At 47.7% G+C, this 24,855-nt stretch overlaps 1 protein-coding gene and 1 pseudogene across 5 annotated transcripts in view; one reads left to right on the forward strand and one right to left on the reverse strand.

The window, feature by feature from the left end:
• The window catches only part of EDC3 (enhancer of mRNA decapping 3), a 46,799-nt gene extending 22,784 nt beyond the window's left edge, over window positions 1–24,015 (forward strand). For all 5 annotated transcript variants that reach the window (XM_075575952.1, XM_075575949.1, XM_075575953.1 and 2 more), the window contains 3 exons: window positions 14,423–14,576; window positions 19,231–19,448; window positions 21,824–24,015. In XM_075575952.1, the coding sequence (XP_075432067.1) occupies window positions 14,423–14,576; window positions 19,231–19,448; window positions 21,824–22,158 (707 nt within the window). In that variant the 3' untranslated portion in view covers window positions 22,159–24,015. The remainder of the gene's footprint in view (window positions 1–14,422; window positions 14,577–19,230; window positions 19,449–21,823) is intronic.
• On the reverse strand, window positions 5,088–6,314 carry LOC142469072 (ceramide-1-phosphate transfer protein pseudogene; annotated as a pseudogene).
• Window positions 24,016–24,855: the final 840 nt, after the last annotated feature.

Genomic DNA, 24,855 nt, shown 5'->3' on the forward strand with positions numbered 1-24,855 from the left:
ATCCGACCCGAGGTCGGCTGAGTTCATTCTATTTATCTTCTTGTTTTGTGATCAGTTGGCTAAGAGGAAATCCAAAATACAGACAATATCCGAGATCCGCAATACAGTCTGAATCATGTACTATAAATATATAATATAGATATTGGGAGATACAAAATACATTGTAATAGAAAGGGAATATAAAGCCAATTGCTCGGTCCGATGAATATCATTTTGACACCAGATACTAACTTGGCATAATGTGTTCATCGGGAAAGTGCGAGTGCATTCTAGATCTATAACTCGGCAAATCGGCGCAGGCTGCGTCCCAGCCAGAGGAATGGTTAAATGAGCAGCCCCCTCCTGCTTTACATGGGTGGGGAGCGGGTATGTACTGCTATTTAAATCCAATGCGTCACGCGGGCCAATGAAGAGCTGACACGGATGACACCGCAGCTTCCTATTGGGCCGCATGACGAAGGAGACTTCCATTTTGTTCCCCCTGGGGGGGACGCTATCTCTGCAATCAGCTCTGCGGACCCCCTGCTGAGGGAGAGAAATTGAACAAAGGGAACTGCACCTTTAAATTGCAGTCGCCTAAAACTACATATGTGCATTTCATCTTAAATTGTGTTCTTTTTAACCGAAACAAGGTGTTAAAGTCTCTTTGTTTAACACTTGCTCAAGTATTAGTAAATGCATCTTTCCTCAAACCGTAGCAACTCCTCATTACTCGGCGGGGTTTTCCTTCCATTTAATAATTAGACGGCAAAGCCATTAAGAGAGCCGCCTTTTCCTAGCAATCCCGGGTAAGAATCGGTACACACTGCAGGCAAAGATTTGGGGGGCGGCATGGCTCCCTCGGGTAGGATGGGGGGCGAAGAAGCCGGTTGAGCCATGTTTAAGGCGATCTGCTCCCGAGCGTGCGGCGAGCGCACACCCAGGTGAATGGAGGAGTTGCGTGTTACAGAACAGCTGGGGAAGGGACAGGTGGGGCCGGTGTAACCCGTCTTCAAATCCTCCTTATCCGCTCATTCATACCCTGCTCTGTACTCCCCCCGGCGCCAGTCAGTGCAGCCGCTCTGTCCCTGGGGGCAACAAACCTAATCCTAGCAAGTACACTGCATAACCGCCCGAGCGATGGTACGTCTGCCCCCCCACCCCCTTTGTTGTTGCTGTAAGGAGCAGTGGGACCAGTCTGGGCTTGCGTGTGTGAGACGGGAGGCGTTCCTGCTGCACTTACACTCTCATGTCAAACAGTAATTAAAGGCAGCCTAAACCTCTCGTTAGGGCCTCTCTCATTGCGTGACACCCACGCTCCTGTTGGGGTTTTTGTTGCTTTGCCTTATCCTCACGTTAACACCTCTGTGAAGCAGCATGTTGCCAGCTCCGCTCTCCGGGTGCTGAAGGGTTAACCCTGTTTGTAAGACCGTACCTGGAAATAATGTTCCTGCTATATTCGAAGTGTGGCAGCAAGATGCAGAAAGCAGTGTGGAGTGCAGTTGTGTTCAAATATTACACACACACACACACACACACACACACACACACACACACACACACACACACACACACACACACACGTCAATCAAGAGTTTTATATATGTCTAACTTGACATGGCGGCAGCTTAACATGTTTTGTTCAATGGATTGAACTCAATTACCAATGTTTCTGAGAAGTAAAAACATAGGAATGAATCAAATGCTACCATATTAGGTTGGAGGAGATTTTAAACAAGGATGGAGGGGGGAGGGACTAGAAACAGATAACGAACTGAATAGAATAGAGGGGGAAAGAGCAAGGTGTTATGGAGGTAGAATGGGGGCAAGTGCGAGTTTGGCGAGGCACCCGTATTACCGTAAATACAGATATTACTGGAAAACTTCTAAAGACTAAAGCCAATTGGTGCAGAAAGGAAGGAGCAGATAATAGTACAGACTGAAAACACCTTAAAGGCATGCGTGCTAATTCAAGACGCCTGACAGGTACATGGTGGAGTGTATAGAGTAACGGTGCCGCTCCCTGTAAATCCTATATATATTGAACAATGATGTCACAGACTAGCGTCTTGGTGTGACTAGTAGTGGATAAGAGATAAAAAACCAGTAATAAACAATAATGATGATTAATATACTGGCGCCTCTGTTAAACTGCTGAGTGACCAAGAAAGGATCATCCCTTAATCCTCATGAGGCAATAGAAGTGGGGTATATGGTCAGCACAAAATGTGAGAGATATAATAAAAGCCAATTCGTGCTGTTACACTTTGTAAACCGTTTTAGATAATAGGTCAATGGTGGACAATGATAGGGAAATGTATAGATAATATTTATCCACGGCCACGTGTGAACCAATGTCACATCAAGAGTATCTTTAGACACGGCGTGTCTCTGCTCCGAATCGATTTTTCAGTGGAGCAGCAGCTGAGAAGATAGACCACCGGCGTCTCTCCCGTAACCAGGATGGGGAGGACAATCACACGCGATAGGTCAAATATAAATGCTTTAATACATATATAAAACGAGTACAAGTAACTCGCATAATAAAAACACTTCTCCAGCTCCGTGTCACCTTTCTCAGCTACGGTTGGCTCCCGTAGCGCCTCCCAGAAAAATGGGGGAGCTTGAATTAACAGCTGCAAGGGAGCAGTAGGATATCATAGGCATTACTGAAACATGGTGGGATGAAACGCATGACTGGGCAGTTAATTTAGAGGGTTATTCCCTTTTTCGGAAGGATCGAGCAAATAGAAGGGGAGGTGGAGTATGTTTATATGTTAAACCGGATCTAAAACCTATAATAAGGGAAGATGTTTATGAAGGGAATTATGAAAATGTAGAGACCTTGTGGATAGAAATTTGCAGAGGAGGTAAAAGTACAAAGTAAAAAGTTTGTAGGGATATGCTATAAACCAGGGGTGCGCAAAGTGGGCGGGGGGCGAGCAAGATTTTCTGAGGGGACCGCGACTGGCCTCTAAGTTCCCTTACCTTGTCTCCGGATTCTGGTGCCATGACGTCACATGACCCCTGCTGTGTCATTTGACACCAGAGACAAGGTAGGGGGGGGGGAGAGGACGCTAGCAGAGGTAGAGAGCAGACGGGGAAAATGTTTGTGGGAATATGCTATAAACGACCAAATATCTGTGAGCTTGAGGATGCCAAAATACTTTTGCAAATGGAGAAGGCATCAAAACCACGTCCTGTTTGCATAATGGGCGATTTTAATTATCCTGACATAGACTGGAGCAATGAGATTAGCGTTACAACAAAAGGAAACAGGTTTCTGGGGGTGCTTAAAGACAATTGCGTTACCCAAATTATTGAGGAACCAACCAGAAGAGGGGCAATACTGAATTTGGTAATATCAAACAATGTAGAAGTAATAACAAATACAAGTCCGGGAACATTTGGGTAACAGTGATCATAACATGGTCTCATTTCAAATAATTTATCAAAAACCATGTTACTTGGGTTCAACAAAGACTTGAAACTTTAGAAAGGCAAATTTTAATAAACTAAGAATGAATCTACAAGTAATACACTGGGATGATGTTTTTGCAGGGAAAATGTAGAAGATAAATGGGCAGTCTTTACAACATTGTTAGAAAAGCACACTTATCAGTGTATACCATTGGGTAATAAGTATAACAGAAACAAGTCAAAACCAATGTGGCTAAATAAACCGGTAGGGGAGGAAATGGACAAGAAAAGGAAGGCGTTTAGATTCTTAGGCTGGGGCCATGGTGCCGCAGACCGTGCGGAGGTATCCGCACGCTGAGCGATCAGACTGCCTTAAGGCAGTGATAGCGTGCATGCGGCGTGTGGGCGGGAGGGGGCTCGCGTTGCGCAAGAAATTAGTTGAAACGGATTTCTTGGCGCGACAGGCCGGTCACGTGAGCGGTTCGCCCAATGAGGGTGAACCAGCTCTGTGATGCCCCTAGGCACGCCCCCCCATGGCGCGGCACAGCACGTCTCCGCTGGTCACAAACCGTACCCGCTTCACGCGGGTGACGTCGCGGCCGCGCACGCCTCCGCACGGGTGAAGGCACCATGGCCCCAGCCTTAGTCAGAAGGGACGGGGGTATCATATCAGAAATTATAAGGAATGTAACAAAAGTTGCAAAGGGCAATCAAATGAGCAAAAATTGAAAATGAAATAAGAATTGCAATAGAAAGTTAGGTCAACCCTAAAAAGTTCTTTAAGTACCTTAATACCAGAAAAAAATAGAAAATAATATGTAAGACCCCTTCAGTATGAGATGGGCAGGCTAATTATTGGTGATCAGGAAAAAGCAGCGGTATTAAACAAATTATTTGCCTCTGTGTTTACCAGGGAAGAATCAATTGCAATAGTAGTGCCGCAGGAGGAAGCCACAACCTCCATATTAATGAACAATTGGTTAACTGAGTAAGAAATTCATAGGCGGCTTGATAAAATTAAAGTAAATAAGGCACCTGGCCCCGATGGCATACATCCAAGAGATCTTAAGGAGCTAAGTTCAGTAATAGACAAATCATCACATTTAATAGTCAAGGACTCCATTTCCACAGGCTCAGTACCACAAGATTGACGTAAAGCAGATGTGCCTAGATTTAAAAAGGGAACTGGATCACAACTGGGGAATTACAGACCTGTAAGCCTGACTTCAATAGTGGGGAAGCTACTTGAAGGTTTAGTACAGGATAATATTCAGGAATACCTAATGGAAAACAAAATCATTAGTAATAGTCAGCATGGATTTATGAAGGATACTTCTTGCGAAACTCACCTTATTTGTTTCTTTGAGGAGGTTAGTAGGAATATAGACCAGTATAATGCAGTTGATGTGGTCTAATTAGATTTTGCAAAGGCTTTTGATACGGTTCCACACGAGGTTGGTGTACAAAATAAAGCAAATTGGACTCTGTAATAATGGATGCATCTGGATTAAAAACTGGTTGAAGGACAGACAACGGAGTTGTAATAAAGGCAACTTTTTCAGGTTGGGCTAAAGTCGTGAGTGGAGTCCCTCAGGGATCGGTACTGGGACCCCTGCTTTTGTTTTTTTTTAAGGTTATGACGACCAAAAAGTTTATATAAACCAACCCCCATACCAAACCACACACCTAAGAGCTCCCCACAGCCGTTTCTCTTCCTGAACATCGGTGTTTATATCATGTTATTACAGTAGACGTGCTAATTAACATTGTTGTTTTATTGATCTCTCAAAACGTTATCCTGTTGCATTTGTCCCAATCTTTCCCACCGTAAGAGAAGCACGGCAAGCAGGTACTTTTCTTACCGTGGGAAGGATTGTCTCGAAGCCAGATGCAACAGTTTGGTAGATGGGCGGTAAGCATGGTCAGACAAGTTACAGTGGCGACAACAATTATTTTGAAACACAAATCGGTACAGTTTACGGCAACATTCTATATGGGCAGATTATGGCAGTAAGTCATATTTTTATATTAAAAAAAAATCTGCAACGCCACAAATAATTCATGAAACTTGTGATATGAGTGGGTAGAGTTCATATTTCAGTCACCCGCTCATGTCTTTGGTCTCCCAATGGAGACCTTCCTTTCATAAGCCTCTATTATTCTGGAGCATATTGGTTAAACATCATCCCCCATTTAAGGTAGATCCAACAGATTATGCTGAGTGTATAGTTCCTGAGTGAAGCCATAGACCTGAGTGACATATGGCATGGATTCTCCAAGCATGGCCACTACTTCCTCTGTTGTTCCGACGTTCATCACCTGAAAGAATGTGTTGCGCGCTGGGAGGTCAAGAAAGGCAACAGTTGCCGTTTTGCGGATGATCCAGGGATGGTAGTTGGCCAGAGAGTAATTGTATGCCTCTGCACATAATGTGGATGTCTTACTATCCTCACTACTTGTTCTTAGCTTCTCCAGGAAGAGCTGCAGCCAGCGCAGGGCACGGTGTAAGCACAAGATTGTGCGGCAGCCAGAATCTGAGTTACTAGAACGCTTGTTCAGATCCACCAAGTCAGCACTCAGCTCATACTCAACCATGGACTGCAGAGTCCGATATCGCTCGCCATTGGTCCCACCCAAGTAGCTCTCCATTATCTGGATTTTGCTTACAGCATCTTTGGAGACAAAGGAAAATATGTTTCCAAGGCTGTTCATAAACCTCACCAGTCCTTTCCACCCATTGAGGTAATGTTCTACCAGAACATCTTGGTCGTCATCAACTAAGCAGCACTTGAAGCTGTCCAGCACCTCCTTGAGGGAGAATTTGTCTTCTGTGCTGGACATGGTAAGCAGCTCTGTTGTTCAATCCACCTGCTGCCGCTTCCTGCAGCCACATGTACAGCTCTGAGATCACCCAGCTCCATCGGGACCCCTGCTTTTTAACTTGTTTATTGGTGTACTTGAGGTTGGTGCAAAGTCTCCCATCTTTGCTAAAGACACTAAATTGTGTAAGGTAGTAGAATCAGAGCAGGATGTAATTTCTCTCCAGAAGGATTTGGAGAGACTGAAAACTTGGGCAGGTAAATGGCAGATGAAGTTTAATACACATAAATGTAAGGTTATGCATTATGGAAACAAGAATAAACAGGCAATGTACAAATTAAATGGGGATAAATTAGGAGAATCCTTGATGGAGAAGGATTTAGGAGTGCTTGTAGACCGCAGGCTTAGCAATAGTGCCCAAAGTCATGGAGTAGCTGCAAAGGCAAACAAGATCTTATCTTGCATTAAATGGGGAAGGGAAGTAAACATAATTATACCCTTTTATAAAGCATTAGTAAGACCACACCTTGAATATGGAGTACAATTTTGAGCACCACTCCATAGAAAAGACATTATGGGACTAGAGAGAGTGCAGAGAAGAGACACCAAATTAATTAAAGGGATGTGTAATCTGATTTATGAGGAGAGACTAGCTAAATTAGATTTGTTTACATTAGAAAAGAGGCGTCTAAGAGGGGATATGATAACTATATACGGATATATTTGGGGACCGTACAAGGAGCTTTCAAAATAACTATTCATCCCAAGGGCAGAACAAAGGACTCAGGGGCATCCCTTTAGGTTGGAGGAAAGGAGATTTCACCAGCAACAAAGGAAAGGGTTCTTTACAATAAGGGCAGTTACAATGTGGGATTCATTACCCATGGTAGATACAATAGATTTGTTTAAAAAAAAAAGTTGTACATCTTTTTAGAAAGGAAAGGTATACAGGGATATACCAAATAAGTAAACAGGTGTGTGTGTGTGTGTGTGTGTGTGTACACCCATGGTTTTAATCGGAGCGGGTGGTGATTGGTTAGTATAGGTCTCGTGGGATTGTAGTACGTAAGACACAAACTATGAAGTGTTGTCGTCGGTTCACATTCTATGAAATGAAGCCTGTTTCATGTGCTAATGTTGTGAGTTCAGCTGAAATCCGACCCGAGGTCGGCTGAGTTCATTCTATTTATCTTCTTGTTTTGTGATCAGTTGGCTAAGAGGAAATCCAAAATACAGACAATATCCGAGATCGGCAATACAGTCTGGGTCATGTTTGCATAATGGGGGATTTTAATTATCCAGACATAGACTGGGGCAATGAGATTAGCGTTACAACAAAAGGAAACAGGTTTTTGGGGGTGCTTAAAGATAATTATATGACCCAAATTATTGAGGAACCAACCAGGAGAGGGGCAGTTCTGGATTTGGTCATATCAAACAATGTAGAAGTAATAACAAATATTCAAATCCTGGAACATTTGGGTAACAGTGATCATAACATGGTCTCATTTGAAATAAATTATCAAAAAACATTACTTGGGTTCAACAAAGACTTTAAACTTTAGAAAGGCAGATTTTAATAAACTGAGGTCTAATCTAGTAGTAATACAATGGGATGATGTTTTTGCAGGGAAAAATGTAGAAGATAAATGGGCAGTTTTTAAAACATTGTTAGAAAAGCACACTTATCAGTGTATACCCTTGGGTAATAAGTATAAAAGAAATAAGTCAAAACCAATGTGGCTAAATAAACAGGTAGGGGAGGAAATGGACAAGAAGAGGAAGGCATTTAGATTCTTTAAGTCAGAAGGGACAGAGACATTGTATCAAAATTATAAGGAATGTAACAAAAATTGCAAAAGGGCAATCAAATTAGCAAAAATGGATAATGAAAAAAGGATTGCAATAGAAAGTAAGGTCAACCCTAAAAAGTTCTTTAAGTACCTTAATAACAAAAAAATGAGAAACGAAAATATAGGACCCTTTCAGTGTGAGATGGGTAGGCAGATTATTGGAGATAAGGAAAAAGCTGAGGTATTAAACAACTTCTTTGCCTCTATGTTTACCAGGGAAGAATCAAGTTCAATAGTAGCGCCACAGGAGTAAGCCACAACCTCCATATTAATGACCAATTGGTTAACTGAGGAAGAAGTTCATAAGCGACTTGAAAAAATTAAAGTAAATAAGGCACCTGGCCCCGATGGCATACATCCAAGAGTTCTCAAGGAGTTAAGCTCAGTAATAGCAAAACCATTATATTTAATATTCAAGGACTCCATTTCCACAGGCTCAGTACCACAAGATTGGCGTAAAGCAGATGTGGTGCCTATATTTAAAAAGGGAGCTAGATCACACCCGGGGAATTACAGACCTGTAAGCCTGACTTCAATAGTAGGGAAACTACTTGAAGGTTTAATACGGGATAATATTCAGGAATACCTAATGGAAAACAAAATTAGTAGTAATAGTCAGCATGGATTTATGAAGGATAGATCTTGCCAAACTAACCTTATTTGTTTCTTTGAGGAGGTAAGTAGGAATTTAGACCAGGGTAATGCAGTTGATGTGGTCTACTTAGATTTTGCGAAGGCTTTTGATACGGTTTCACACGAGGTTGGTGTACAAAATAAAGAAAATTGGACTCAGTAATAATATATGCACCTGGATTGAAAACTTTTTAAAGGACAGACAACAGAGGGTTGTCATAAATGGAACTTTTTCAGGTTGGGCTAAAGTCGTGAGTGGAGTACCTCAAGGATCGGTACTGGGACCCCTGCTTTTTAACTTGTTTATTAATGACCTTGAGGTTGGGATCGAGAGCAAAGTCTCCATCTTTGCTGATGATACTAAATTGTGTAAGGTAATAGAATCAGAGCAGGATGTAATTTCTCTTCAGAAGGACTTGGAGAGACTGAAAACGTGGGCAGGTAAATGGCAAATGAGTTCTAATACAGATAAATGTAAGGTTATGCATTTGGGATGCAAGAATAAAAAGGCGACTTACAAATTAAATGGAGATATATTGGGGGAATCCTTGATGGAGAAGGATTTAGGAGTGCTTGTAGAGACAGCAGGCTTAGCAATAGTGCCCAATGTCATGCAGTAGCTGCAAAGGCAAACAAGATCTTATCTTGCATCAAACGGGCAATCGATGGAAGGGAAGTAAACATAATTATGCCCCTTTACAAAGCATTAGTAAGACCACACCTTGAATATGGAGTACAATTTTGGGCACCAATCCTAAGAAAAGACATTATGGAACTAGAGAGAGTGCAGAGAAGAGCCACCAAATTAATAAAGGGGATGGACAATCTAACTTATGAGGAGAGGCTAGCTAAATTAGATTTATTTACATTAGAAAAGAGGCGTCTAAGAGGGGATATGATAACTATATACAAATATATTCAGGGACAATACAAGGAGCTTTCAAAAGAACTATTCATCCCACGGGCAGTACTAAGGACTCGGGGCCATCCCTTAAGGTTGGAGGAAAGGAAATTTCACCAGCAACAAAGGAAAGGGTTCTTTACAGTAAGGGCAGTTAAAATGTGGAATTCATTACCCATGGAGACTGTGATGGCAGATACAATAGATTTGTTCAAAAAAAGGTTGGACATCTTTTTAGATGGGAAAGGTATACAGGCATATACCAAATAAGTATACATGGGAAGGATGTTGATCCAGGGATTAATCCGATTGCCAATTCTTGGAGTCAGGAAGGAATTAATTTTTCCCCTTAATGTGTTTTTTTGTTTGCCTTCCTCTGGATCAATAAGTAAGTATAGATATAGAATAAAGTATCTGTTGTCTAAATTTAGCATAGGTTGAACTTGATGGACGTACATCTTTTTTCAACGTCATCTACTATGTAACTATGTAACTATGTAATGTACTATAAATATATAATATAGATATTGGGAGATACAAAATACATTGTAATAGAAAGGGAATATAAAGCCAATTGCTCGGTCCGATGAATATCATTTTGACACCAGATACAAACTTGGCATAATGTGTTCATCGGGAAAGTGCGAGTGCATTCTAGATCTATAACTCGGCGCAGGCTGCGTCCCAGCCAGAGGAATGGTTAAATGAGCAGCCCCCTCCTGCATTACATGGGTGGGGAGCGGGTACTTTCTGCTATTTAAATCCAATGCGTCACACGGACCAATAAAAGCTGCCACGGATGACACCGCAGCTTCCTATTGGGCCGCATGACGAAGGAAAAGTGAAAAATGGCGGTCACTGCTCTCCGATCAAGGAACCCACCAAGCGCAAAAAATAAAAATTATTTATCAAGTAGACATAAAAAAACAAAAACGAATAAAGGTTCTCTGACGCGTTTCGTCCCCGCAAAGGCACTTTATGAAAGTATTAGTAAATGCATCTTTCCTCAAACCGTAGCAACTCCTCATTACTCGGCGGGGTTTTCCTTCCATTTAATAATTAGACGGCAAAGCCATTAAGAGAGCCGCCTCTTCCTAGCAATCCCGGGTAAGAATCGGTACACACTGCATGCAAAGATTTGGGGGGCGGCATTGCTCCCCCGGGTAGGATGGGGGGCGAAGAAGCCGGTTGAGCCATGTTTAAGTGATCTGCTCCTGAGCGTGTGACGAGCGCACACCCAGGTGACTGGATCCCCCACAACGCTGGAAGGCCGTTCCATGCACCCCCTCACCCCCTCACCCCCCACAACGCTGGAAGGCCGTTCCATGCACCCCCCCACAACACTGGAAGGCCGTTCCATGCACCCCCCCCCCCCACGACGCTGGAAGGCCGTTCCATGCACCCCCTCCTCCGCCCCCCCACAATGCTGGAAGGCCGTTCAGTGACCCCCCCCCCCCCACAACGCTGGAAGGCCGTTCCATGCACCCCCCACAATGCTGGAAGGCCGTTCCATGCGCACACCCTCCCCCCCCCCCCCACAATGCTGGAAGACCGTTCCATGCACACACCCCCCCCTCCCCCACAATGCTGGAAGACCATTCCATGCACCCCCCCCCCCCACAACGCTGGAAGACCGTTCCATGCACTGCACCCCCCCCCCCACAACGCTGGAAGACCGTTCCATGCACTGCACCCCCCCCCCCCCCCCCCACAACGCTGGAAGGCCGTTCCATGCATCCCCCCCAACGCGTTAGACGTCCCCCTGAGCCTCCAGTGTGAGTCTGGCCTCTTTAGGGCTGAACGTACAGCAGGTTACGGGCTGCGTTTCTCTGGCCTGCAGACAGGAGGAAGGCTTGGCACGGATTCAGCCCCATGTACATGACGTGAGAAGGATCTCGGTTGGTGCCAGAAGGCGTGTGCTGCCAGCAGCCAGTCTAAGGTGAGAGATTTGGCCTGAGCCCAAGCTCTGCCTCCCTCTCGTGCCAGCTCCTAATCACAGGCGCCAGGGCTCGCCAGCCTTCCGTGCCATCAAAACAACAGACTCTGCTCCCACTGTCCCCTCCTCGTCCCATGTCACACGCAACTGGGGGGGACCTGTGAGCGAGGCCTGACATTCTGCTGTCGCATCTCTCCTCCAAACGGGCGCGGGTCTCCAGACTTTCGCCGATCTCGCCCTTTCCGACGCCATCTTTACTTTTTCAAATCAGACGCTCCGTCCAAGATAGAGAAGTGTGGGACGTGTTCGGGAGAACAAAATGGAGGACGCCGCAGGGCCAGGGTGCAGTATAACAGTGACCAAAGAGATGAGAGAGCCAAGGAAATCCGGATTTTCTAACGCTATATCTATATATTAAAGCGCAGGACCTGCTCGGGAAGAAGGGAACGTTGGGAGTTAAACATACGCGTCACTTCAGGCGCGATCTCCCCCTAAGACGCAGAGCACTTCTGGGGGTGACATAGCTACTCCATCATGGTTTCATGTTGCTCGTGCTGAATCCGGCATCCGAAAACCGGGGGAGGGGGGCTTCCGGCATCTCCCATAGCCCATAGGGGCTATGTAGCACCCCACCCCCTCCCAAATCATATCTGGTTGACCCTGAAGTGGCCAACTCCGGTCCTCAAGGTATTGGGGATATCCCTGCTTCAGCACAGGTGGCTCAGCTGCTCAGTTGATGACTGAGCCACTGATTGAGCTCCCTGTGCGGAGGCAGGAATATCCCTAATACCTGGCTGGTTAATGGCCCTTGAGGACTATGACTGAGCCACTGATTAATCCCTCTGTGCTGAAGCAGGGCTATTTTGACCTGTGGGTGGCCCTTGTGGCCTGGAGTTGGCCACCGCTGGAGTAACTGGTATTATATTAGTATTTTGCCGCATGAAGCGTGTCGAGCTTTCTTTAAAAATACACTTTATTTCAAGTCAGAGCGGCCTTTACCTGTCGCCTCCGGGGTTACCGCGGGCGTTCCCGGCTCTGGGGAGAGAGCACCACTGTATCTTCCCCGCACTTATTATACAAACGTTTCTCGCTCCTGAACGGCGAACTGAATAAACAGCTGATTGGGGCGGCGGCGGCGTTGAAGCGAAGGAGTTTATTGTAGTTTTAGAAATAGATTTTTCTCTGCTTAGGGCTCCAACTGTCTCCCTCCTACTCAAACCTCATTCCCTCCTACTCAAACCTCATTACCTCCTCTCTCCCTCCTACTCAAACCTCATTACCTCCTCTCTCCCTCCTACTCAAACCTCATTCCCTCCTACTCAAACCTCATTACCTCCTCTCCCTCCTACTCAAACCTCATTCCCTCCTACTCAAACCTCATTACCTCCTCTCTCCCTCCTACTCAAACCTCATTCCCTCCTCTCTCCCTCCTACTCAAACCTCATTCCCTCCTACTCAAACCTCATTACCTCCTCTCTCCCTCCTACTCAAACCTCATTCCCTCCTACTCAAACCTCATTACCTCCTACTCAAACCTCATTACCTCCTCTCTCCCTCCTACTCAAACCTCATTCCCTCCTTCTCAAACCTCATTACCTCCTCTCTCCCTCCTACTCAAACCTCATTCCCTCCTACTCAAACCTCATTCCCTCCTCTCTCCCTCCTACTCAAACCTCATTACCTCCTCTCTCCCTCCTACTCAAACCTTATTACCTCCTACTCAAACCTCATTACCTCCTACTCAAACCTCATTCCCTCCTACTCAAACCTCATTACCTCCTACTCAAACCTCATTACCTCCTCTCTCCCTCCTACTCAAACCTCATTACCTCCTCTCTCCCTCCTACTCAAACCTCATTACCTCCTCTCTCCCTCCTACTCAAACCTCATTACCTCCTCTCTCCCTCCTACTCAAACCTCATTACCTCCGCTCTCCCTCCTACTCAAACCTCATTACCTCCTACTCAAACCTCATTACCTCCTACTCAAACCTCATTACCTCCTCTCTCCCTCCTACTCAAACCTCATTACCTCCTCTCTCCCTCCTACTCAAACCTCATTACCTCCTCTCTCCCTCCTACTCAAACCTCATTACCTCCTACTCAAACCTCATTACCTCCTACTCAAACCTCATTCCCTCCTACTCAAACCTCATCCCCTCCTACTCAAACCTCATTACCTCCTCTCTCCCTCCTACTCAAACCTCATTACCTCCTCTCTCCCTCCTACTCAAACCTCATTACCTCCTACTCAAACCTCATTCCCTCCTACTCAAACCTCATTCCCTCCTACTCAAACCTCATTACCTCCTACTCAAACCTCATTACCTCCTCTATCCCTCCTACTCAAACCTCATTACCTCCTCTCTCCCTCCTACTCAAACCTCATTACCTCCTCTCTCCCTCCTACTCAAACCTCATTACCTCCTCTCTCCCTCCTACTCAAACCTCATTACCTCCTCTCTCCCTCCTACTCAAACCTCATTACCTCCTCTCTCCCTCCTACTCAAACCTCATTACCTCCTACTCAAACCTCATTCCCTCCTACTCAAACCTCATTCCCTCCTACTCAAACCTCATTCCCTCCTACTCAAACCTCATTCCCTCCTCTCTCCCTCCTACTCAAACCTCATTACCTCCTCTCTCCCTCCTACTCAAACCTCATTACCTCCTCTCTCCCTCCTACTCAAACCTCATTCCCTCCTCTCTCCCTCCTACTCCAACCTCATTACCTCCTCTCTCCCTCCTACTCCAACCTCATTACCTCCTCTCTCCCTCCTACTCCAACCTCATTACCTCCTCTCTCCCTCCTACTCCAACCTCATTACCTCCTCTCTCCCTCCTACTCCAACCTCATTACCTCCTCTCGCCCTCGTTGCAGACTCCGGCCTGGTGGTACCCAGCATCTCCTATGGGCTGCACAAGAAGCTGCTGTGCGTGGCGGAGAAGCACGGCCTTTCCACGGAGAGACGGCTGGAGATGTCGGGGGTCTGTGCCAGTCAGATGGCACTGACTCTACTTGGGGGGCCTAACAGGTCGGTGTGTGTGAGGGGGGAGGGGAGGGGGTGTCACATGTTTTCTGCGCAGTCGAATGGAGTAACTGTCCACAAAAAAAGCTTGCATGTGTATATGTATGTGTGTGTGTGTGTGTGTGTGTGTGTGTGTGTTTGTGTGTACAGTGGTGTGAAAAGAAAGTACACCCTCTTTGAATTCTATGGTTTTACATATCAGGACATAATAACAATCACCTGTTCCTTAGCAGGTCTAAAAATTAGGTAAATACAACCTCAGATAAACAGCAACACATAACATATTACACCGTGTCAGGATTTATTTAACAAAAATAAAGCCAAAATGGAGAAGCCATGTGTGAAAAACTAAGTACACCCTTACTGCTTCCACAGGAATTAAGATGCTAAGTAGCGGACAGGTGCTGCTAATCAAATGCCCTTGATTAATTGATCATCAGCAAGTGTGACCACCTCTATAAAAGCCAAAGTTTTAGCAGTTTGCTGGTCTGGAGCATTCAGGTGTGTGTTAACACAATGCGAAGGAGGAAAGACATCAGCAATGATCTTAGAGAAGCAATTGTTGCTGCCCATCAATCTGGGAGGGGTTATAAGGTCATTTCCAAACAATTTATAGTCCATCATTCTACAGTGAGAAAGATTATTCAAAAGTGGAAAACATTCAAGACAGTTGCCAATCTTCCCAGGAGTGGACGTCCCAGCAAATTCACCCCAAGGTCAGACCGTGCAAGGCTCAGAGAAATTGCAAAAATAAAAACAAGAATTACATCTCAGACTCTACAGGCCTCAGTTAGCATGTTAAATATTAAAGTTCATGACAGTACAAATAGAAAAAGACTGAACAAGTATGGTTTGTTTGGAAGGGTTGCCAGGAGAAAGCCTCTTCTCTCTAAAAAGAACATGGCAGCACGGCTTAGGTTTGCAAAGTTGCATCTGAACAAACCACAAGACTTCTGGAACAATGTCCTTTCGACAGACGAGACCAAAGTGGAGATGTTTGGCCATAATGCACAGCGCCACGTTTGGCGAAAACCAAACGCAGCATATCAGCACAAACACCTCATACCAACTGTCAAGCACGGTTGTGGAGGGGTGATGATTTGGGCTTGTTTTGCAGCCACAGGACCTGGGAACCTTGAGGTCATTGAGTCGACCATGAACAACTCTGTATACCAAAGTATTCTACAGTCAAATGTGAGGCCATCTCTCCGACAGCTAAAGCTTGGCCGAAATTGGGTCATGCAACAGGACAATGATCCCAAGCACACCAGCAAATCTGCAACAGAATGGCTGAAAAATAAAATGTGTTGCAATGGCCCAGTCAAAGTCCAGACCTCAACCTGATTGGAATGCTGTGGCTGGACCTTAAGAGAGCTGTGCATAAACAAATGCCCACACACCTCAATGAACTGAAGCAACGTTGTAAAGAAGAGTGGCCAAAATTCCTCCACAACGATGTGAGAGACTAATAAAGTCATACAGAAAATGATTACTTCAAGTTATTGCTGCTAAAGGTGATTCTACAAGCTATTGAATCATTAGGTATAATTAGTTTTTCACACATGGCTTCTCCATTTTGGCTTTATTTTTGTTAAATAAATCATGACACGTGTAATATGTTATGTGTTGTTGTTCATCTGGGGTTGTATTTAACTAATTTTCAGACCTGCTAAGGAACAGATGATTGTTATTATGTTCTGATACTGTATGTAAAACCATAGAATTCAAAGAGGCTGTACTTTCTTTTTCACACAACTGTGTGTGTGTGTGTGTGTGTGTGTGTGTGTGTGTGTGTATATATATATATATATATATATATATATACACACACACACACACACACACATATACATACAGTATATACAGTATATATATATATATATTCACATATTCATACGCATACATACACACACATTCATACACACACACACACGCATACATACACACACATTCATACACACACACACACATTCATACACAAGCGCACACATACATATTTACACTGTGTGTGTATTATAATTATATATATATATTAGTGTGTATGTATGTGTATAGATAGATTTGATGTTATTGTATATCTTATTTTCCAAACCCCATTACAAGGTGCTGACACCTCCTGTACATTCCGTATATCTGTGTGTGTATAGATAGATTTTATGCTGACACCTCCTGTACATTCCGTATATTTGTATTGATCACTTCCTTGTTATCACTTTAATTTGTTATCTGGGTTCATCTGGTCAGCGCTATTGTTTCTCTATACAGAGTATAAATCAAATCCCACGCGTGGGCACGGGCACACGTCTCAGGCAGGTTGGCATCGCTGATCTTCCCCATTATCTCGTGACATACAATGCTTCCATGCAGCCAGGGATTCTGGGTATCGACATGCAAATGAGCAGTGCGAGTCACTTTTTGCTTCTTATCCATTGTAATATGGATCCCTATAATCTTATACAGCGCACAGCCTGGGGTACAGAAGTGCAGAGCAAGTAACCTACTCAGTGTGAGGTTCTTTTACTGGCTCTGCTGTGTGTGGGTGTGGGTGTGTGTGTGTGTCTCTCTCACACACACAACAGAGCGGTTAAGCTAAAACAATTGAATGACAACCAGTCCTGTTAGGGCCTTGTCTTGCTAAGACTCCCACATGGTCAGGTCACCAGACTATTGCACCCTGCCATTAGAAGCCCTGACCCCGGACAGCAGGCGGGGGAGTGTGGGGGCAGTTCTGCAGCCAGTTCAAGGGGTGGGGCAGGTTGGATGACCACGGGCAGCGGGGGCAGTTCTGCAGCCAGTTCAGGGGCTGGGGCAGGTTGGATGTCCCTAGGCAGCAGGCAGGGGGGAGTGTGGGGGCAGTTCTGCAGCCAGTTCAGGGGGTGGGGCAAGTTGGATGACCCCGGGCAGCGGATGGGGCAGCGGATGGGGGAGTGTGGGGGCAGTTCTGCAGCCAGTTCAGGGGGTGGGGCATGTTGGATGACCCCGGGCAGCGGACGGGGGAGTGTGGGGGCAGTTCTGCGGCCAAGTCGGGATGGCAGCAGAAATGTCACCCGGCACTCTATTATTGTGCAAGTGACAATCCCAAAAACCCAAATACTAGTGTTAAATCAGCCAGTGAAAATACACCGTGTTGTGAATATAATGAGCTCTGTGCTAAAAGTGACTAACATAAATCAATAAACGATGGAAACAGTAAGAGAAGTGATTTCTATGTAATAAAATCAATGGCCGGTTTTGCAGCTTTAACCCAAGTTAAACCTTCCTGTGGGGTTCTTTAAGTGCTGGTCTCAGGAGTGTGGGGGGCGCGACGAACCGGAAAATACAAACAAATACAGTGCACACGTGCTGAAAATGCAGCAAATCTCACACAGTGCGCACTGTCAGAGGAAAGGTGACAATCGGGCATCAAGCCCCATGTTGGACTCAAACTACTGTGTCCTGACCCAACGCTGAGAGGTACTCGGATGTTGTGGTAGGTAGAGGATGGTGCAGATAGCAGCAGGTACCTAATATAAATACATTGCTGCCTGATGCATGGGGCTTGATGCCCGATTTTCACCTTCACTCTGTCTGCATTTTCAGCACATTTGTGTTTGTATTTTCCGGTTCTTCGCGCTCCCCACACTCCTGAAACCAGTTCAGGGGATGGGGAACGTTGGATGACCGCGGGCGGGGCAGTATGTGGGCAGTTCTGCAGCCAGTTCAGGGGATGGGGAACGTTGGATGACCGCGGGCGGGGCAGTGTGTGGGCAGTTCTGCAGCCAGTTCAGGGGATGGTTGGAATGTCCCTGTGTTCACACGCGAGGCACAGCTCTTCCTGCTCTGTGGGGTTACAGGAGGGCAAACCAATTATGCAAGGTTGTGTGTGTATGTCACCAATACAGCTTACACACCTCGCGTGCGGATGCATAAGTTGATGGACCTGGGAGGACTTCCAGGGATCAAAGTGTGAACATGGCGGCTTCTTCATTAAGTACAGCGAGCGCTCCCGGGGATTAGTGTTACATGTTTCACACGTGTCGACGTCTATTGTTACTGTCACAAACATTGCATTGGTTTCTGAAAACAGATCAAAAGCCTCCTTACATGTTCTGTCCTGTCTGTCCCGGCCGGTGAAGGGTCCGTGGTTCTGATAGGGGCCGAGTACCACTCGCTTATTAATATACAAGTATCACTTTGTGTGTGTGCGCGTGTGTGTGTGCGCATGTGCGTGCACATCCATACACGCATACCTGTACACGTGTGCATATTTTCTCTGTGTGTGTATTATATATAATCTGTCATTTTTAAAGCTAAACCAATTATTGTAGAAATAAAATACCATTCTAAGAAGGAAAATCTGGTTTGTGAATAAATATATTTGCTAATGACGTCCTGTTGGTTCTTCGCAGGCGGGAGCGGGTGCAGGCGGGCGCGGGTGCAGGCGGGCGCGGGTGCAGGCGGGCGCGGGTGCAGGCGGGCGCGGGTGCAGGCGGGCGCGGGTGCAGGCGGGCGCGGGTGCAGGCGGGCGCGGGTGCAGGCAGTTGCGGGCGCGGGTGCAGGCAGATGCGGGCGCAGACGGCCTATAGAATGTTTCATGAATGTGGAATACATTGTTGAGAGGTTTGGACTCGGTACCAGTGCTTTTTAACCCACATTCAATGCCGCTTGCTTCCATTCCCAGGCTGAACCCCAAGAATGTGCACCAGCGCCCCACTGTGGCTCTCCTGTGCGGCCCCCACGTCAAGGGAGCGCAGGGCATCAGCTGCGGGCGGCACCTGGCCAACCACGAGGTGGACGCCATTCTCTTCCTGCCCAACTTTGTGAAGATGCTGGAGCCAGTGACCAATGAGCTCAGCCTCTTCTGCCGGACACAGGGCCAGCTGGTGTCCAACATCAAAGGTCAGGAGATGCCATTTTGGGGACCTCAGAGTGACCCTGGGGTGCAATGTCCCTATGTGCAGAGACGTCACAGGGGGAAAAACACCAGATGTGCCGGTTTTGTCCGATGTCAACGCGGTGGAAGTCTGGGCCCATAGAGCAGAGTTTCTCTATAACAAAGCTGTGGCGTTCTGCTGGGACCGGGCCCGGGAAACCCTGTGCTGTCTGCTGATGTGGACGCGCCCCGCTCGGCCTGGAGACGTGGAGGTGCGGGAGGAGCCTCTCGATCTCCAGGCACCGTGAAATGTGCCGGCTGAGTGGCTGACGTTATGGGGTGTCGGGAGGAGTGATCGCTTTGTGTGGGGAGTGGAGGGAGGAGAGATCGCTTTGTGTGGGGAGTGGAGGGAGGAGTGATCGCTTTGTGTGGGGAGTGGAGGGAGGAGTGATCGCTTTGTGTGGGGAGTGGAGGGAGGAGTGATCGCTTTGTGTGGGGAGTGGAGGGAGGAGTGATCGCTTTGTGTGGGGAGTGGAGGGAGGAGAGATCGCTTTGTGTGGGGAGTGGAGGGAGGAGTGATCGCTTTGTGTGGGGAGTGGAGGGAGGAGTGATCGCTTTGTGTGGGGAGTGGAGGGAGGAGTGATCGCTTTGTGTGGGGAGTGGAGGGAGGAGTGATCGCTTTGTGTGGGGAGTGGAGGGAGGAGTGATCGCTTTGTGTGGGGAGTGGAGGGAGGAGTGATCGCTTTGTGTGGGGAGTGGAGGGAGGAGTGATCGCTTTGTGTGGGGAGTGGAGGGAGGAGAGATCGCTTTGTGTGGGGAGTGGAGGGAGGAGTGATCGCTTTGTGTGGGGAGTGGAGGGAGGAGTGATCGCTTTGTGTGGGGAGTGGAGGGAGGAGTGATCGCTTTGTGTGGGGAGTGGAGGGAGGAGTGATCGCTTTGTGTGGGGAGTGGAGGGAGGAGTGATCGCTTTGTGTAGGGAGTGGAGGGAGGAGTGATCGCTTTGTGTGGGGAGTGGAGGGAGGAGTGATCGCTTTGTGTGGGGAGTGGAGGGAGGAGAGATCGCTTTGTGTGGGGAGTGGAGGGAGGAGTGATCGCTTTGTGTGGGGAGTGGAGGGAGGAGTGATCGCTTTGTGTGGGGAGTGGAGGGAGGAGTGATCGCTTTGTGTGGGGAGTGGAGGGAGGAGTGATCGCTTTGTGTGGGGAGTGGAGGGAGGAGAGATCGCTTTGTGGGGAGTGGAGGGAGGAGAGATCGCTTTGTGTGGGGAGTGGAGGGAGGAGAGATCGCTTTGTGTGGAGGGAGGAGAGATCGCTTTGTGGAGGGAGGAGAGATCGCTCTGTGGGGAGTGGAGGGAGGAGAGATCGCTTTGTGTGGGGAGTGGAGAGGAGAGATCGCTCTGTGTGGGGAGTGGAGGGAGGAGAGATCGCTTTGTGTGGGGAGTGGAGGGAGGAGTGATCGCTCTGTGTGGGGAGTGGAGGGAGGAGAGATCGCTTTGTGTGGGGAGTGGAGGGAGGAGAGATCGCTCTGTGTGGGGAGTGGAGGGAGGAGAGATCGCTCTGTGTGGGGAGTGGAGGGAGGAGAGATCGCTTTGTGTGGGGAGTGGAGGGAGGAGTGATCGCTTTGTGTGGGGAGTGGAGGGAGACGAGTGTTTTGTGTGGGGAGTGGAGGGAGGCGAGTGCTTTGTGTGGGGAGTGGAGGGAGGCGAGTGTTGTGTGGGGAGTGGAGTGCTTTGTGTGGGGAGTGGAGGGAGGCGAGTGCTTTGTGTGGGGAATGGAGGGAGGCGAGTGCTTTGGGTGGAGGGAGGCGAGTGTTGTGTGGGGAGTGGAGGGAGGCGGGGGGTGTTCTGATGAGCAGGGGTGCCCCTATTTAAAGGCTGAGAAGGTTCAGAGCTGTGAGGTGACATCTCTGTATATAACACATTGCCTTCTTGTATAAGATGTATATACTTAGCACTGCTGTATGGGCTCTGGGACTCATTCCAGTGCTGCAGCTCCATCTAGTGGTCCAAATCTGTATTCTAATGTTGATACTTGGGATACGAGTCCTGTGCTTTTCAGTCCGAGTACTCGGGTAACACAGGCAAGCCTGTGTGTACGCGTGCGTGCGCGTGTGTACGTGTGCGTGCGTCGGTGTGTAAACATTCAGCATACACAGATAGAAATGGGAAAGTACGGACGTAACACTTCTGGTTACGTTTGTAACCCCTCTTGTTGGGCTCCTGACGTGTGCCGTGTAACCCGTGTGCCGTGTTCCCCGTGTGCTTACCAGCCTTATTCTCTCTCCCGGTGCCCACGACACTGTGGTTAGCAGCTGCCACGTTAATGACCTCCCCCGCTTGTTACCCACGTTTGAAGCTGCGCTTTCCGGGGCTTTCTATTCACGCCGCTCTCCTCTCTCTCCCAGACCTGCCCGACTGCCCCGTGGACCTGGTCATCAACTGCCTGGACTGCCACGAAAACGCCTTCCTGCGCGACCAGCCGTGGTACCGAGCTGCGGTGGACTGGGCCAACCAGAACCGCGCGCCAGTGCTCAGCATCGACCCTCCCGTGGGCGAGCAGGCGCAGGGAATCCACGCCAAGTGGTCACTGTCTCTGGGCCTCCCGCTGGCACTGGGGGAGCAGGCCGGGCGTGTCTACCTCTGTGACATTGGCATCCCCCAGAAGGTGTTCAGGGAGGTGGGCATCAATTACCACTCGCCCTTCGGCTGCAAGTTTGTAATCCCCCTGCACTCCACGTAGGGGGGAGGGAGCGTGTCTGCCAGTCCGTGCGCGGAATCGAAGGATCACCGAGGCCTTAAACCGACGGGCACAGCTGCGGGCCTTTAATGCCAGGCTCACTGGCGCACGGCGAGCGGAACGCGGCCCGAGTCTCGTGGCCGTGACAGCCTCTCGTGCGTCAGAGGCACTCTGGGAAACGTTTACTTTAATTCCTCTTATTCTTTCTCCTCGCCAGCCGACGCAAACCACGTGGGCTGGAAATCCGTGTACAGGCGAGAAGGATGCGGTCATTTTCTGTAGCGGTCAGCGTGTGTCAGCTGGTCATGTCTGTCACACGGGACTTGCAGTCTTACAGCATGGTACACGTGTGTTATATTGTGTTCCCGGTGTCTCCAATCAGTGTGGGCCATGTACCAAATGAAGCACTTGTGTCACGATATGTGTATTTGTGTGCTTTTTGGGGGGGGGAAGGGGACGGCGGATCGATCAGGATTTGGCGGGTTGGTGCACCCCTAGATTTAAGATTGATCTGTTTTTATTAATGCCTTGTATGGGTCAAACAAACGGTTAGAGGCCACTGACCGACCCCAAACCTCCTGGGAGCAGCTTGACACACAATGCTGTGCTCTCCGGGGGTGGGGGGTCCTTCCCGACTTCACAGTGTAAATGGTGGCACCGTTACGTGGCCCAGCCAGCCCTCCTGTATGTAATAATACATTTCACACGTGGCCTCATGATAGAGGCTGCTGTTGTTTTTTTGGTTAATGTTCGTCTCAGAGCCCCCAACAGATCCTGCCACCAAAACCATCACGTGCCACGCTGCAGGCGGTTAGATTAGGGGGCCGATGGTCTTGCTGGCCTTGAAGTGTTCAACATCTAGATCAGAGGTCCTCAAGGTTGCCCAGCAGGTCAGTTTTTCAGAATATCCCTGCTGCAGCACAGGTGGCTCAGACTGCAGCACCTGTGCTGAAGCAGGGATATCCTAAAACACTGACCTGCTTGGGGGGGGGGTGTGTGTTTGTTTGAGGACTAGAGTGGAGCACCTCCTCTCCCCCCCCCCCCCCCCCCCATATCTGTGCATTGATTAAATGCCTAAACACAGGACTAGGAGTTATTCAAAAACCGCGATGGTGCTAATCGGGACATGAGCGCCCGCACTGGCTTCAGTGGGCGTTTCTGTGCAATTACCCCCCCCCCCCCCCCCGATCAGCTCCATGTACGGTGAATGAATGACCCCCTTCTGCTCGGTAAATGTTTTCCCATCTGGTGTTGGCAGCTTGTTCCCAGACACAGGATGGCCACGGATAAGCAAGTTCCTTTAATGCCTCACCCCCCTGGTTCCTTATCTCAGATCATGGACACTCTTGGCGTTAAAAGGGGAATTTGTAAAGTACATGCTGGGAATGTCCCCCCTTTTTACAATGAGTAGTTTGGAAGTGGACCAGGAACCAAGTTACAAATAGTCCACTCCCACCCTGTACAGAGTATTCTCTAGCATGAACCAGTTCTAGATCTGGACTGTCTACCCAGACTGCTGTTTTGATTAAACACTGGAACGTCACTGACGTGAGCAGTAGTGCAGTCACGGTTACGTGTGCCCACGGCTCGCTTACCTCTCGTGTACACCAGCACGGCTGGACGTGAATTCTAAATAAAACGTAACTCCGTCTGTGGTGGGCCACAGCTAAAAGGTATTGTGTCCCACGCATGGGGTGTCTCATTTCTTATTTTGCCTTTTTCAGTGTGTTACGGGCCTTGTTGGAAGAAACGAGGGACGTTGTATTATCCGTGTTTGTTCCTCCCCCACATGTTTGCAGTATGGGATTTGTAAAGATTACTGGGGTTGCAGATTTTCCAATTAAAGTGACTTTCGTTAAACTGATTTTGTACGGTTGCATCCTTTTCCAGGCTTCCACTCTAGTCCCACACAAATGTATATTGATGGTGGGTTGTAATACTTGTTAAACTGATTCACATTTCTGAACAGAGCTTTCCAGATCTCAGTCTGTACAATAGAAAAGGTTTTAAAAGCTCTATACACCCTCATTTCATCGTGTCACGTATTGCAGCCGTGTTACAAAGCATGGTGATGCCAAGATTATCACAAGCAGGAAGGTCTCGCCCGTCTCACCCCGAGAGCAAACAGAACACAAGTTCTACACCGTGTGCGTCACATTAAAAAAAAGACATCCGTTATGAAAAATACCCAAACCTCTTCCAAGTTTATTGATAACCGCTTCAGACATTGTTACAAAAATATTAAGATCCCTTCGATGCCCCGGCGATAACAGGGAGATTTATACGTGTGCGCGCGCTTCGTGAAAACCTGGGTCTGCGGCAGGTCCTACCACCAACAGCACCTTGTAACTCGGGGGGCTTTCCCCCAACATGTCAGGATATATCCCTGCTTCAGCACAGGGGGGCTCAATCCTGACGGAGCCACCTGTGCTAAAGTTGGGATATCCTGCCATGGGGAGGGTCTTGAGGATGAGTTGAGGCCCCTGTTGTAACTGATGCTTTGTGTTAGTTTTGTAGTGAGGGACGCGCCAGCCACTCTATCCCTGAGAGTGTGTATATCTCTGTATATCCTGACCCACAGAACGTAGGACTAACCAACATTCACTGGTGCGAAGGATGTGGCATTTCTTCTCAACTGAAATAATTAACCCTTTGCAAGGCGCCCATGAACCCTCTAAAGCCACACAGAGCGTACTCCAC

This window comes from Ascaphus truei, chromosome 18, assembly GCF_040206685.1.
Source record: "Ascaphus truei isolate aAscTru1 chromosome 18, aAscTru1.hap1, whole genome shotgun sequence".
Lineage (NCBI taxonomy): Eukaryota > Metazoa > Chordata > Amphibia > Anura > Ascaphidae > Ascaphus > Ascaphus truei.